Source organism: Hippocampus comes, unplaced genomic scaffold, assembly GCF_001891065.2.
Source record: "Hippocampus comes isolate QL1 unplaced genomic scaffold, H_comes_QL1_v1.1 scaffold130, whole genome shotgun sequence".
NCBI classification, from domain to species: domain Eukaryota; kingdom Metazoa; phylum Chordata; class Actinopteri; order Syngnathiformes; family Syngnathidae; genus Hippocampus; species Hippocampus comes.
Genome location: NW_017842057.1, coordinates 699,430 through 713,507, shown reverse-complemented (window position 1 = coordinate 713,507; position 14,078 = coordinate 699,430). Strand labels below are relative to the sequence as shown.

At 40.6% G+C, this 14,078-nt stretch overlaps 1 protein-coding gene across 4 annotated transcripts in view; it reads left to right on the top strand.

Annotated features, from left to right (window-relative positions):
* The window catches only part of ehmt1a (euchromatic histone-lysine N-methyltransferase 1a), a 40,546-nt gene that overhangs the window by 4,197 nt on the left and 22,271 nt on the right, over window positions 1–14,078 (top strand). For 2 of the 4 annotated variants that reach the window (XM_019860941.1, XM_019860942.1), the window contains exons 2-13: window positions 2,661–2,787; window positions 3,325–3,407; window positions 6,352–6,565; window positions 6,638–6,774; window positions 8,086–8,229; window positions 8,366–8,631; window positions 8,726–8,791; window positions 8,897–8,985; window positions 9,106–9,212; window positions 12,193–12,315; window positions 12,709–12,810; window positions 12,970–13,074. In XM_019860941.1, coding sequence (XP_019716500.1) covers window positions 2,661–2,787; window positions 3,325–3,407; window positions 6,352–6,565; window positions 6,638–6,774; window positions 8,086–8,229; window positions 8,366–8,631; window positions 8,726–8,791; window positions 8,897–8,985; window positions 9,106–9,212; window positions 12,193–12,315; window positions 12,709–12,810; window positions 12,970–13,074 — 1,563 coding nt within the window. Of the gene's footprint in view, window positions 1–2,660; window positions 2,788–3,322; window positions 3,412–6,351; window positions 6,566–6,637; window positions 6,775–8,085; window positions 8,230–8,365; window positions 8,632–8,725; window positions 8,792–8,896; window positions 8,986–9,105; window positions 9,213–12,192; window positions 12,316–12,708; window positions 12,811–12,969; window positions 13,075–14,078 lie in introns of those variants that run through there. The other 2 variants (XM_019860943.1, XM_019860944.1) reach the window with 2 other exon arrangements.

Below are 14,078 nucleotides of genomic sequence, written 5' to 3'. Positions count from 1 at the left end.
ACACACACACACACACACACACACACACACACACACACACACACACACACACGTATGTGTACTCTTTATTTTTATACCAATAGTGCATAAGTATGAGCATACACGTATTTGACACTTCATATAGTCAGTGTAAAATGAAAAAAAGGGAAAGAAATTGCGAAATTTACAATCAGCATTCACTTTCACTTACATCAATTTCTTGGATAATGTCTCATTTTGCTTCCTCCGTCTTTCATTTTGATCACTTTTACCCTCTCTTCCAGCGTCAGAGCTCTTCTCGTCTTAGCTGCTTGACATCCAAAGGTCCGTTTTGTAGCAATTTTAGCAATGCAACGTTCTTGGTGCGTCTGAAACTAACAATAACAAATACTTCCTGGACGACTGCGTATGTGTAAACCGGTGTGGTGGTTGCTGTTGCCGTTTCCAAACGAAGCAGTAGAGGTCGCTGTTGGATTAGACTTCGTTGTAGTGAATCTGGTCGCGAGGCAAGAGCAGAGAAAAAGATTTCGTACAATGCAACAGCGTTTTTTTTCGTTGTATGGGGAGCAGGAAAGTGGGAATGGTGTTAATGCATGAAGACTTTTTCACAGTAGGGGGTATTTTCGCCCATGTAGGTTTCGTTGTAGAGGAGTTTCACTGGAGCGGCTCAATTGACTTCAATTTTGCAGTGGAGGCTCGCTTGACGCAGTGATAAAATGCTCAGCAATATATTTTAGCTAAGGTGCCTTCAAGGGCCCGACCATATGGACAATTTTTTGGCGCTGATTCAGATATTTGGCAGTTTAAAATTCCTTTAATAGACCGAATGATAAAAATCATATATATTCAATAAAATAACTTCCTTTTTGCTTCCTTACTCTGTACAACAATACAAATGGGAATTACAGGCAGAACATTTGACTGTTTTACAATACTGTGTCCTTCAGTGTTTATCTTTCACTAACTAACGTTATATAGCATCATATTTTGTGATATGTTGCCCACACATCCATTGCAGCCTGGTCATCCTGAAAGGGGGTTTCCCCCATCTCCGGCCGCTCCTCAAGGTTTCTTATTTTTCCCCCAGATGTTTTTTTTTTTTTGGGGGGGGGGACATTTTTCCTTGCTTTTGAGTTTTTCGTTACCCTCCTATGGGGTTCACATCAGGAGATGTTGTTAATATTTGTCAACTGCAGACATGTAAAGCCCTTTGAGACTCTTTTGTGATGAAGGGCTTGTTACAGGAGTGCACATAAAAATGTTGGTGAGGTTCTCAAATGAGCGCCAGAGGTTGTTGTTTTGCACCCCCCACCGCGACCCACCAACCTCATAGATGAACATAATGAGTTACAGCCAATTGGGGCAATGTAGGGACCGTGAGCCACATTCCGTTTGTCCACAGTCCCTGCAGCCTTGAGAAAGTCAAAGTAAAACGTCAAGAATGTGCTACTTTTATTTTTATGTGGACGTGTGTCAGCAGTGCTCATAATGTCAACACACTTTCATAAATATAGAAAAAAATGGGCACTGTAGACATGTTTTTTTATGTGCGAAGGTTTATTAAATAGTGATGTAATAATTTCTTTACATCAGTTTTGAGATTTGGTTTTGTCATTACAACATGCTATACCAGGGCTACACACGAAGTGATATAATTTCCTGCTTTATTTTAAAAAAGCCCCAAAAAAACAACCAAAAAACCCCATAAAATTCATGTTTAACACAATTGTATCAGCATGTTGGTATGTTTTTGGAATGTGGGAGGAAACCGGAGTACCCGGAGAAAACCCACGCAGGCACAGGAGAATATACAAACTCCACACAGGAAAGCCAGAGGTGGAAGCTGCACTGTGAGTTCGATGCGCTAACCACTCAACCACCGGGCCGCCCAACACAAAATCAGTAAAACTAAAAATCAAGTCTCATGCTGAGTCAAAAGCCACAGAATGAAAATGAGTTTTAAGATGGGTTTTAAAGATAGGCAGCGAGGGGCCTTGCCTAGCGTTCCGCGGGAGGCCATTCCAAAGAATGGGACCAGCAACTTTGTGCCACTGAGCCAATAGGAACGCATGACAATTAAAAGATTGGCCAAGACTATTTTTCTTGTACAAAATCACACTATTGTGCTTTTTTTGTTTGTTTTTGGTTCAATATCATTAGCTTTTTAAATTTATTCGTCTTACAATATCATGAGTTTTTATTCAGTACCGTGAGCTTTTTTTTTTTTTTTTACATCGCTACAAATCGTGATAATTATCATATCGTGAGGTTCATATCATGATATCGTATTGTGACGTTTGGTTAGTGTTACATCCTTAAGTTCAACCACGGCATTACAGTACAAGAGTATATTAGCTGCACTGTTTATCCTTTGTGTTTTGATGAATGCTAAAAACACAAAAAAGCTAACCACACTCAGATATTCCCAAATTTGAGGCATGTTTTAACCAGAACGATTTGGTTGATTATAAAATTCACCTCCTTTCGGGGCATTTGACTTTTGATTTTTGTTCTTTTTTTTAATGCTATAGATCCAAAATTTTTAATTTTCATTTTTTCATCTTCTTTCCTTGAATGTATTAAGCTTAATCTTGTCTTTTAATTTAGTACTGGGTATTTTTTTTGGGGGGGGGGGTTGTGATATACAGTAATGTATGTTCTTTGTTGTCTTCTGTCTAAAGCCTGCTGAGAGCAAAATAAAGTTGGACCTGGCAGACAAGCAGCCTTCTGCCGCACCTGAGGCCACAGAGATTTGTCTTAAAGATGGTGAAGAGAGAGTTCCCTTCATTTCCACTAAACCACACTCAGGTTGTTGTTGTTTTTCGTGTATTTAAAAAAAGAACAGCTCAGCCTTGGAGCGCCTTTTTTGATCAATTTTTCATTATTTGCCAAACTGTTGGTTATTATAAAGTATGTTGAGTTTCGTTCGCTGCCAGCACTTCTATGTCAAGTCCGTGCTTACAAGTCAAAACAACAACAAAAAATAGCTGAATGACGATGTATTTTAAAAAGTGGTAATTCGGGTCACTTTGAACTCAAGGCACCACTGTGTGTCACAAGTACCGGTACATGTATTCCTTGTTAGTGCCATCCAATAGTCTTAAAACATTCATTCAATATTATTTCTCTCTTTAAGCAAGAATTCTTCTGATTCATGGTCATATTATTTCCTATTAGACATGTTTTCCTAGCAAATGTTTTTACTTGCCAATTTTACCCACTATCAAGCTGGGCACAAGTCCATAGCAGCGTTTATGTAATCATAGAAGCCGATTGAGCATTTCAAGTAATAAGTCACCATTTTTTTTCTCATTAGCTGCCTTTGTGTCTGATTTTTATTCGTAGCTGTGAAGAAGAAGAAACGAAAGATGGGACTCTACAACTTTGCCCCCAAAAAGAAGGCAAAGCCCCTGAAACACCTGCAAAAAGTAAGTTTGTGTACACGGATAAATAGTAAGAAGGCTTTTGTGTCCTAAAAAAATATTCTTCTCAAGTTTTTTTTTTTTCACAAGATCAAAACTACAGTACATGACTAGTATACTGTATTACAAAGCATATTAGCATTATTTTGCATGATGATTGATCAAACCACACACAATTTATACACATGCATTCTTTAATTTGTATAGATTTATTATACTCATCCCTACACTTTGATAATTGTATTCCTTTTTCTTAATTCCGACTAAGAAGATAAAAAGTAATTTGACATAACCAGATTTAGCTGTTTCTTTCACAAGTTGGGATCAAGCCTTAAATGCTAGACGCAAAAGGGCACTCAACGACACTTTTATTCAGTCACGGGGGGCAGTTGCTGCTCCCAGACGTTGTGACTGTTTGACAGTCAATCATAGGGCACATACATATATTATAGAGACAGACAGCCATTTACACCTCAGGTTCATAACATCACTGAGCGGGAACTGAAGTAACACTGCTCGCATGGAAGTAAGGCAAGTTAAACTTTACATTACCAGAAACCTGGACAGACATTATCAGAGACCTTACAAATAAATTAAATATGAATACTTCATATCATTAACTACATTTACGCATAGTCAAATATCAAAATTCAGATTTCTGAAACATTCGGAATCTACATGAATGAGCAGACGGTTATTCCCTGCATTTGAATAACCCGATTTGAATGGCGGGGAACGGGCGTCGTGACACAACTAGACATCATGTTCGCTTGTTACTCAGTAACTGTGTGAGTAAGAATGGTTGTCTGTCTAGATCAGTGGTTCTTAAACTGGGTTCGATCGAACCCTAGGGGTTCGGTGAATCAGTCTCAGGGGTTCGACAGAGACTCTGCCATGGAGGTTAAGACCCACCCAACTCAACATGTCAATTCATTATCATACGCCTGCTTGGCCATCACTGGCTGATTCATTTTATGCACAATTTAAAAAATATATATACCGTAAATTCCGGGCTACAGACCGCACCTGATTAAGAGCCGCATGCTCAGATTTATGAAGAAAAATCAATTTTGTAATTATATGTGCCGCACTGTACCATAAACCGCTGGCCAATGAGTAGGCGGGGGTTTGCTTCTGCGTCCCTGCCGCTGGGAGCGCCTCCGGGTGAGGCCGCTGACACGGTCCCCGCTGAACCCCCGCAGAAAAAAAACGCAACATTTCCTCAGGTTTAAATAATCTCCATATTTTTATGAGCATGATAAATGCATTTGCACAACGAAATTACGCTGAAACACATAATAAGAGGCCAGACAAAGATAGATCTTGATGCGCATTTGCGTAATTACGAGGAGAAATACTGCAGCCCACTAGGCTTTAAATAGAATAATGCAAATCATATAAATGGGAAAAGATATATGAAATTATTTCTATAGTCAGCCGCTTAAAAATGATCATCGTTGGCAGCTTTAGGCCGGATGCTGCGCGGCTCAAAACACAGGTAAAATGTGTTCTCTCGTGGCCGCTTGTTTTCAGTATAACGGGTGAGTCACCTTTTTTATTTACAGTCCGAGTGAGAGGCAAATCAAATGTCAGAGGGTCTTCGTCCATATTTATTATTTCATCTGGGCTGATGGAATTCTCCGCTATCTTTGTTTGTGTGAATGTGCGGAACGAAGCAAGTATGTCCTCGTAATTGGGAGGGAGATGCCCCAGGGGCGTCACTAGGTTTCAAGAACAAGGGGGGCTTAGCCCCAAGGGGAACACAGCCCCTTTAGGGGGGTCCGGGGGCATGCTCCCCCGGGAGAATTTTTTTCTACATTCTGTTCAAAATCCATCAATTCCGTGCACTTTGAGAGCAAAATGAAGAGGCTATGAAGAACTACACACATCACATTAGTATCCTCTTTACTATGATGGGGCTTCCTCCCCTGGACTTTAACTGGACTAGATAATAGAAATTATAAAGAGTTCAAAAGTTCAATCTTGGTTGTTCAAGGGAGGCCGCCGCCATGTTTCAATGTTGTTGACAGACGACAGGGCAAACGACGCACGCGCTCAACGTGAATATCGCGAGAGTTTGCACCGATGTAAACCCTCTACACAAAAATGCCGACCGTAAAGTTTTTTTTCGACGTAGAAATTCTCGGTGGTCGGTCGGGTTACCGTAAACACACTACTTTTTTTTTCTACGCCTTACGGGCAGCAGCTCGATTTCCTTCTTTAACTGCCAGAGTGATCGCTTTTAGTTGAAAAGCTGCATCATATGCTTTTTGTCTGGTGTTCTCCATGTTGATCAGGGTTAAAAGAAAGACTGAAATAAGGAAGTTGTGATTACCGGTAATCATACAATTTCATTGGACCCCTGTGTACTACTCATTCATTTTATTGGTCGACTGTTGCCGGGTAACACATTTTTCCCCCACTACGGCAAAAAGAGCGGAAGCTGTGATTAGTCAGACAATCTCATTGGACCTCTGTGAAAGACTCATTCATTTTATTGGTCCATGTTTTTCCCGCGATGGAAAAAAACATTTTTAAAGCCGCTTCATATTACACGCCGCAGTGTTGAAAGTGTGGCAAAAAAGTAGCGGCTTGTAATCCGGAATTTACGGTACATCATGCTAATTGTGTTTCCTTTTTTCATTTTTTAATAAATGCGTTATTTATGTCTTGAATTTGTAAAACATCATATTTTTATTTTTCACTAATGAAGGGTTCGGTGAATGTGCAGATGAACTGGTTGGGTTCGGTACCTCTAACAAGGTTAAGAACCACTGGTTTGGATGTATGTGTCATGCTTTTTGCTCAGTGTCAACTGGGATAGGCTCCAACTACAGGTGACCCTGATTAGGATAAGCATAAACGAAAATACATACATGGATGGATGAATATTAAATGTTGCCCCCCCCCCCCATATGCTGATCAACACAACTTTTCTGTTTTCAATCAGAAGTATGATTCTCACAACATAGTGCAGATGAGCCATGTTGGAGGAGATGAGATATCTATGATTACAAAATCAGGAAGTGCCTCAAGTATGCGAAGTGAATCTTTCATTGAAGCACAATCTGGAGAACCAAACCATGTTGAATACACAGAGCTGAATTTAGCCTGCCTTGATCTGAAAAGTCAGGAAGAGTTACTACTTCTGCCACACTCAACAGGTAACCACGAGAGGTCACTGACTGTGTTACACTTTTGTACAAATGTAAACTGTATCGCTGTATTTTGACCAGAACTTGCTCAGGCGACAGAATCAGACCTGACTGAGGAGTTACCATTGTGCTGCTGTCGTATGGAGACTCCTCCCTATGAAGGCAGATTGTCTGAAAAGGATCAGACCTGTATGGCCATGGAGAGCGCAGATGGAATGGTAAAAACACAGCGTGAGCGAAACCCTTTGGAAACTCGGGGTGACATTTCCACCTTGTCTTAAACTAATTCTCTAATGATTACTTTTGTGTATACTTAAGCACCTTACATATGAAATAATTCAAATGGATTTATATTCTGCATTTTATTTAATTGTGACACTCTGCTACTCAGACTGCCAGACTGTCATGGGTCAAATTCAGGGTGTTCGAAGCCACGTTCCCCGACTGTAATTCAGCTCATTGTGCATTTAAATGAGCAAGAGTCCTATAATATTTGTTAATGTTGTCGTTTTTTCCGAAAATGGGATTATATAATTTTTCTTTTGTCATCAAGAAACCGCATTTTGAGTTGGTTTCATGTTCAACAAATAATATTAATGACAACGAAAATCCATGTGTATGGACACAGGCTGTCCACCAGTCACCCAAAAGTGCACGAAATGTATGTGTGTATGTGTGTGTGTGTGTGTGTGTGTGTGTGTGTGTGTGTGTCACATCACTGTATTTACATCATACGGTGACTGAACTTTATACACACACACACACACACACACACACACACACACACACACACACACACACTTGTCCAGAGTTGGGTCGCCTTAGTCCTCTGACTGAGGCTCGGGTTCTTTGATTTGGATGTGCTGATTGGCATCCCAATGGAATATATTCTCCGGTGCCCCTTCTTGAGAGGGACAGCCACTGTCCCCGAGGTCCATGCAGTGTATAGGCGTGTCATCCTACACTGTCCCACAACAGCCACAGCCTTGAGGACCTCCCATCCCTGCCCGGGGCCCTGGTACAGAGGACCTTTTTACCGCCTTGGTGACCTCAACCCAAACAATAGGAGAGCCCAGTTTAAAATTCCCAGATTCTGCTTCCTGATAGAAAGGCATATCGATGGAATTGAGGTCTTTGAAGTACTCTGCCCACCGACTCACAATGTCTCACTCTCCAATTTTGTGATGCTGCACTGCTTCACCCTCCTGAGACGCGGGATGGCAGACAAGAATTTTCTCAAAGCTCCCCGGAAGTCATTCTCCATAGCCTTTCCAAACTCTTGCTTAGTTTCTGTGTCAGCGAGCACTAAAGCTTCAAAATGCTTGGCCCGCCTGCTCCCCATTAGCTGCTACCAGTCACAAAGATGTGAAAGGCCCGATCGGACTCTTTGTTCAGCTCAATCCTTGATGAGCACAGAAGTCCAATAACAGAGCACCACTTTATTTTTCAAGATCAATATGCTAATAATCAAATGTATTTTCACGTGTAACAGTTTGGATCATAGGTGACATCTTGTTTTCTCTCCTCAGCCGAATCGCTGTCAGAGACGCGCGATGAAGCATGAAATGATGAGACCTTCCAATGTCGTCAGTTTGCTGGTTCTGTGTGAGAATCACCGGGCCAGCATGGTTAAACACCAATGCTGCCCTGGCTGCGGACTCTTCTGTAGTGTGGTGAGCGTCACACATATGCTGTAGTTGCCTTCTCTCTTAGCACACGAATATTGAATAGACAGTATTTAACATGGATATTTTGATGTTCATCCTGCTGATTGATTCCTCTTCATTTGCTTTGCTGGTTTTCCCTCAGGGCACCTTCATGGAGTGCCAGCCCCATGGTAACATTTCCCACCGCTTTCACAAGGACTGTGCCTCCGTTTTAAAGGATCGCAGGTTTTGTCCCCACTGTGGAGAGGATGCCAGTGGGGCAAAAGAGATCACAGTGCCCTCACCCCCCCTCCAAAGATCAAACGGAGGACCATCACTTGCATCTCCTCTGCCAAAACCTGCTACACAGAGACTCAGGGCGAAAAAGACTTGCGAGCCACAAAGGAATAGAGAGCCGTACTTCAGCAGGTAAAATGGAATTTCTTTTTAATCATTGAATTGGAAAACAAAATACGAAACCCATTAAGATTTCATTTCCTTTGAATTTGTTCAATTGCTACAGTGGCACTGCAGGCACAAGTCCGAACGAATCGCTAGAGAGTATACTGATGGGACTAGATGATGAAAAGTAAGTTCACATTTGAAACGGTTCATTATTTTGGAAACATGCACTGCTTTAGAAAGTAGTTTGCTTTTCAGCATAAATCATTTTAAGCGCTTCATGTTTTTGTAGCCTGACACCAACAAAAGTCAATTACCCTACTGGACAGCTCTACATTTCTGCAGAAGGAGGGGAGCTCCAGAGGGTCATTCATCTGTTAGGTACCTGAAATATTTATTTTTCCCTCGTCTTCCAAGCGGCATCAACGGTTTGCCTTCACAGATTGTTTTAGTGCCTTTATGCATGGTCAGCTGGTCAGCTACCAACTGTGTCTTCTGCAGTTGATGGAAAGGATCCCAACATTCTGATAGATTCGCAAAACAAGCGAACACCTCTACATGCTGCTGCTGCGGAAGGGCATGAGGAAATTTGCCACATGCTAATCCAGGTGAGGAGGAGTTTCTGTGATTTCCTCAGTTTATTAAATCTGTCAGTGCACAAATTGAGAAACTTAATTTCATTTTTTCTTATGTGGGCATCTTTAGAACTTCTTGTTTTCCAGTATGTTGAGTATTGTATGAATGTTTTATTGTTAGGTCAGAAGGACACTGGCGATGTCTGTCAATCTCACAATTTGATTGTGTTACGATTAAGAAGGTTACTAATTGATTATTGATTGATCTTAATTGAGGCGTAATTTTTTATCAACAGTTTTTTTTCTGCAATGTAATAACTAAAAATAGTAAACAAAAGTACCGGTAATAAAAAAACAATTAATGGTTCTCATACTGTAATTGCAAAGACCAAAGACGAAAACAGTAATGTGACCACATATGACTAGCAGAATCATAAATTAACATTCCTGAGCATATTCTGAAGAAACTACCGTTAATCATTCTAAATAATAGACCTCCAGCCATGCAACAAGAAGAGGGAATGACTCGAGTTTGATGAAGACACTCACGCCATCTTGGAAACAACAGCCTAGGGCAGGATCGACTTTTCCAGACAATGATCGCCATCATCATTGGCCGTGACGCTCAGAGATTTGGTTTGGAGGAGAAGACAGTAGGTCACTGGAGGGTGACACAGCATTGGATTTTCACTTCCCTTCCCATCTCACTACCACAGAAAAAAAAAATACCCCAGTCCGGACCATAGTAAAAAAAAAAATAATAATAATGATTACAATACCTGTAATAATAATCCTGTCCAGTGCCGGTGAATACAACCCCACCCTTGCTCCTCCCGTTCAGAATGACTTCCACTTCCCTAACACTCCCATTTTGGAGGTCAGCTACATTAAAAATGGCTGTACATCCACTCTTATCTGGACCTTCCCTACAGCATGAACAACAGGGCAAAAAAAAAAAAGCCACCATTTTAGGCAAGAGCTGAAGAACCTCAGGAGGAACTTCAAGAAGGCAAGGGAGGAGGAGAGAAGAACGGTAGCAGGACTGTACAATGAATAACCTCTACAAGAAACCCATGACTCCGAGGATAGCGGAATAGCACTGGAGGAAGAATGCCGGCCAGGAAGGGGTTTGCCTTCATGGCGAATCCCTTTGACTTTACAGGACACATGCTTGGGAAGAAGTGGTTTGGCCAGCTTACTTGCTCCAAAACTGAGGCCGACTGCCAACTCAGCGACACCTACATGCATCAATTCTGGAGTTCAATAGGAAGAGCGCAGCTAAAAGAACATCCACTAAGTGATCAAGCTCAGCCACAGGACCAAGTGGAATCATTTATGTCAGTGGTCCCCAAATTTTTTCCTGTTTTAAAGCATTGGTTTCTTACAACAAAGATTAATTTTTTGTTTTTTATTTTTTTTACTGACATTTTTATTCAACAGCTCAACAAATCTAGAACAATACAAAATACAACTGTGAACTACGTACTCAAAATGGACCACACAAGAATAACGAATACGCCTTAAAATGTAGATATAATTTTTTGAAGTTATGATCCTATATCCATTGTTGACATCAGTACTCCATGCCAATGTGCATGATTAAAACATGACATGCTTGATTGCGCTTTCATCCAGTCGCTGCCGGCTAGTTATTAGCAGCTAAACTGCGAATGTTTATGTGGGCAGACTGTGCCAGATCTGCTCTTATTTTCATGGTTTCCACTTCATCACTTGGCTACTACCTGTTCGAATGATTCAACAGGTTTGTTGAATTGCATTGTTTTTGATGACATAACTTGCACAATGGCTCCCTCCACTTCGCTCTGGACATGCCGCCATGCAACCGCTGTGAGGGAACCTCTCTTGTCAAAATAGCTTAATCTCCAGATGATTATGCCAAGTCTTGTTTGCCCATCAGGAGGATATGTTTCTGTTGGCCTCTTTGGTTGTGTCCATTTCATCGGGCGGCTTAATCCACCCAGGATCAAGGCTAGTGGCGTTTGCACTGGCATGCGCAAGACTAAACTGTGCTTGTGTCACACATGTGACATCTTTATGCGGGTTAGCCAATCTCATGTTCAGTAAATATGACGGCTCACCATACAATTAAAAAAGAAAAAAAAGAAGTCTTTTTTTTTAAGTTACTAAATGTGCCTGAGAATTCACCGTATTTTCAAATTCATTACAGCAAAAGTAAGAACTTTTCACTGCTGTAAAGACAAAAATCACAGTGAAAAAAGGAGGTATGTATCCCTTTAAATTGCAAATATGTCTTGCATCTTCAAACGTCTGTTATCCAATGCGCCAACCATCAAACAAGCATCACTGGGAACAGTGAAATAAGCAGTTTGCCATTGGCAGAGATTTGGCAAATTTTTCATGGGCACAGCCCACATATTCTGCTCTTTTGCTCATCCCACAAACTCATGTTCCTTACAAGTGTTGGCACCATTAACAAGGTAATGAACAAGCTTTGCAATGATATGAGATGTATTGCTCGGAAGCATTGTTGCAACAAAGAAATAATCTAATAAACACAAACTTTCTTACCTTTTGTGCGATGTTTATGTAGCTTGTCAAATTATGCTGGATACCAAACAACCTTCAGTAGAAACTTCACAACACAATTGACTTTTTGTTTACTTTCATCCAAACAACTGTTGTCAAAAAAAGACTGACACAACTTTTTGGATTATTCATTTAACCACAAAAGTTGGGTCAAATTAATAACCTACAAAACAACCCCAACATTTGTTTTTGTACAACCCCCCTTGCAAAATTTGGTTGTTTTGAATAACCCCCCAAAATTGTGTGATAAAAAACACATTATTTTGTGTTCATTCAGTCTCCAAACGACATACTCACTCAGTGATTGCATGATGAGTCAAGAATGTACGTTGATTTCGCCTACATATTTCATCCACCTCATCAACCCATACTTGTTAATCATTATGCTGTGGTTTTGAAGTTTAACACCTGTTGTTTGGCTTATGAGCTATGTTTGCGTTTGTAGGCTGGAGCCAACCTGGAGATGTTTGATGAAGAGCAGAGAACACCCCTGATGGCAGCTTGTGAAAATAACCATTTAGATACAGTAAAGTACCTGGTTAGAGCTGGAGCAGCTATTAACCACAAGGTAAGTTCTTACATTGCACACCCGCACGCACATGCAAAAAGCGTCCACCTTCACCGAGAGCCAAAGTAGAAATATAGTTGCTGTCTTGACTAACTCTCTCTTCATTTTTATGTATGCGGCCCTCAAACAAAAATGTTTGGACAGCCCTGACTTAAGCCGTTGTCTTGTGGAGGGCGAAAGGGAGAAGGGACTAATGCAGAATGAGCTAGGGACACACTTTGTGAATGCAAAATCTGTGTTTGATTGTCTATTAAAAATTAAAAAAAATAAACTTTCCCAGATTTTTCAAGTAGCTCTGGTTGGTTTTGTTGCAACTTTTTTCACTGAATTTGTCTTTGATATGATCACGTCCTTTCACTTTTCCCATTTTGTTTCATCATATTCTCACATCAGGATGTAATGGGTTTCACCTGTCTGCATCTGGCTTCTAAACTGGGACATTATGACATTGTGCAACATCTTCTCTCAAGGACATCCAAGTACATTAACTGCCAGGTAGACGCATTGCACTACATTTACTGTAATAGCTGCTCTGAGTAACCACTTAAAATACTTAAAATGCTTTCAACCATACATCTCAATAGTAATTTATGAAATACTTTTGTGAGTATATGTGTCGGTTTTACCTTCATAGTGTAACTTGTGCTTGAGCAGGATTATGGCGGCTGGACACCCATCACCTGGGCAATCGAGCACAAGCACAAGAAGGTGTTCTACCTGTTGCTGGCCAATGGGGCAGACGTTAACATCAGAGACAAGGTAGTTTCAGACACTGTTTAACTTTGCAGTGAGACATCTCATTTTTTTTCTTTTTTTTTCCTCCCTTATTTTACATTTTGTTTCCTTGTGGGTTAAGAAATTTTGAGTTTGAATGATACATTGCCTTCTTTGAGCATTCAAGGTTTAGTTAAGCACAATTACAACCTCACCTGTACAAAATCACACACATTTGACAGTATGTTAAGTGCAGTGGCGGGCCGTGCATTTCAACCTTAGGCCTTCAGTGACGTCACATACATGAACACAATACTGTATAGGCTCGTCAAGCAGCACTTAATTTCAGGAGCATTTAAAACCATCAAGTATGCATTCACAATTAAGAGCAGGAAACTTAAATTTACAGATAGTCAAAAATAAAGATGATTTAAAAATACGAAATAAAATGCCACCCAAATTACGCTGTGTGATCTTAAACAAGTCTGTCCAATAAATTGCGCAATGTTATTCTTTGAAAATAAAGTTAACAGATCATTTGCATTTTGAGAAGAGGCTATACAACAGCAAATAACTGAAAATGACAAGAAGAAATGTAAAATAAAATTCATTGACTCACCAATGTAGTTCTCACAGCGTCTGCTCATTTGAAAATAAAGTCGATCCTCCTTTATTTTCTCAGGAACACTTCAGTGGCTCTGTTGTACAGTTTTCAGGTCCATTAGCAAGTCTGTTGCTATCGACATGGAAGCCAATGCTGAAAGCTGTTTTTGTCCGGTCGTGTTTCTGGTATAATTTTAATCTCCCTATTTTTTTTTTTTTTTTTTTACTTTTTCGTTGTGGACCTCCGTCTCCCGGCGTGCCTGTTCACCGAGCTGCAGATCTACACGAGTGTCCCCAAACGTTTTTAAACGCATCGGTCAGTTGCAACCAATGGACATTCCCAGCAGTACAATTTGCAGCGTTTCTCAGAGGCTGTGAGCCACGGGTACTGTTCATAATTGCTCGTCTGAAAATGACGGACAAACCCTTTTCCTTGCTGGGACAGG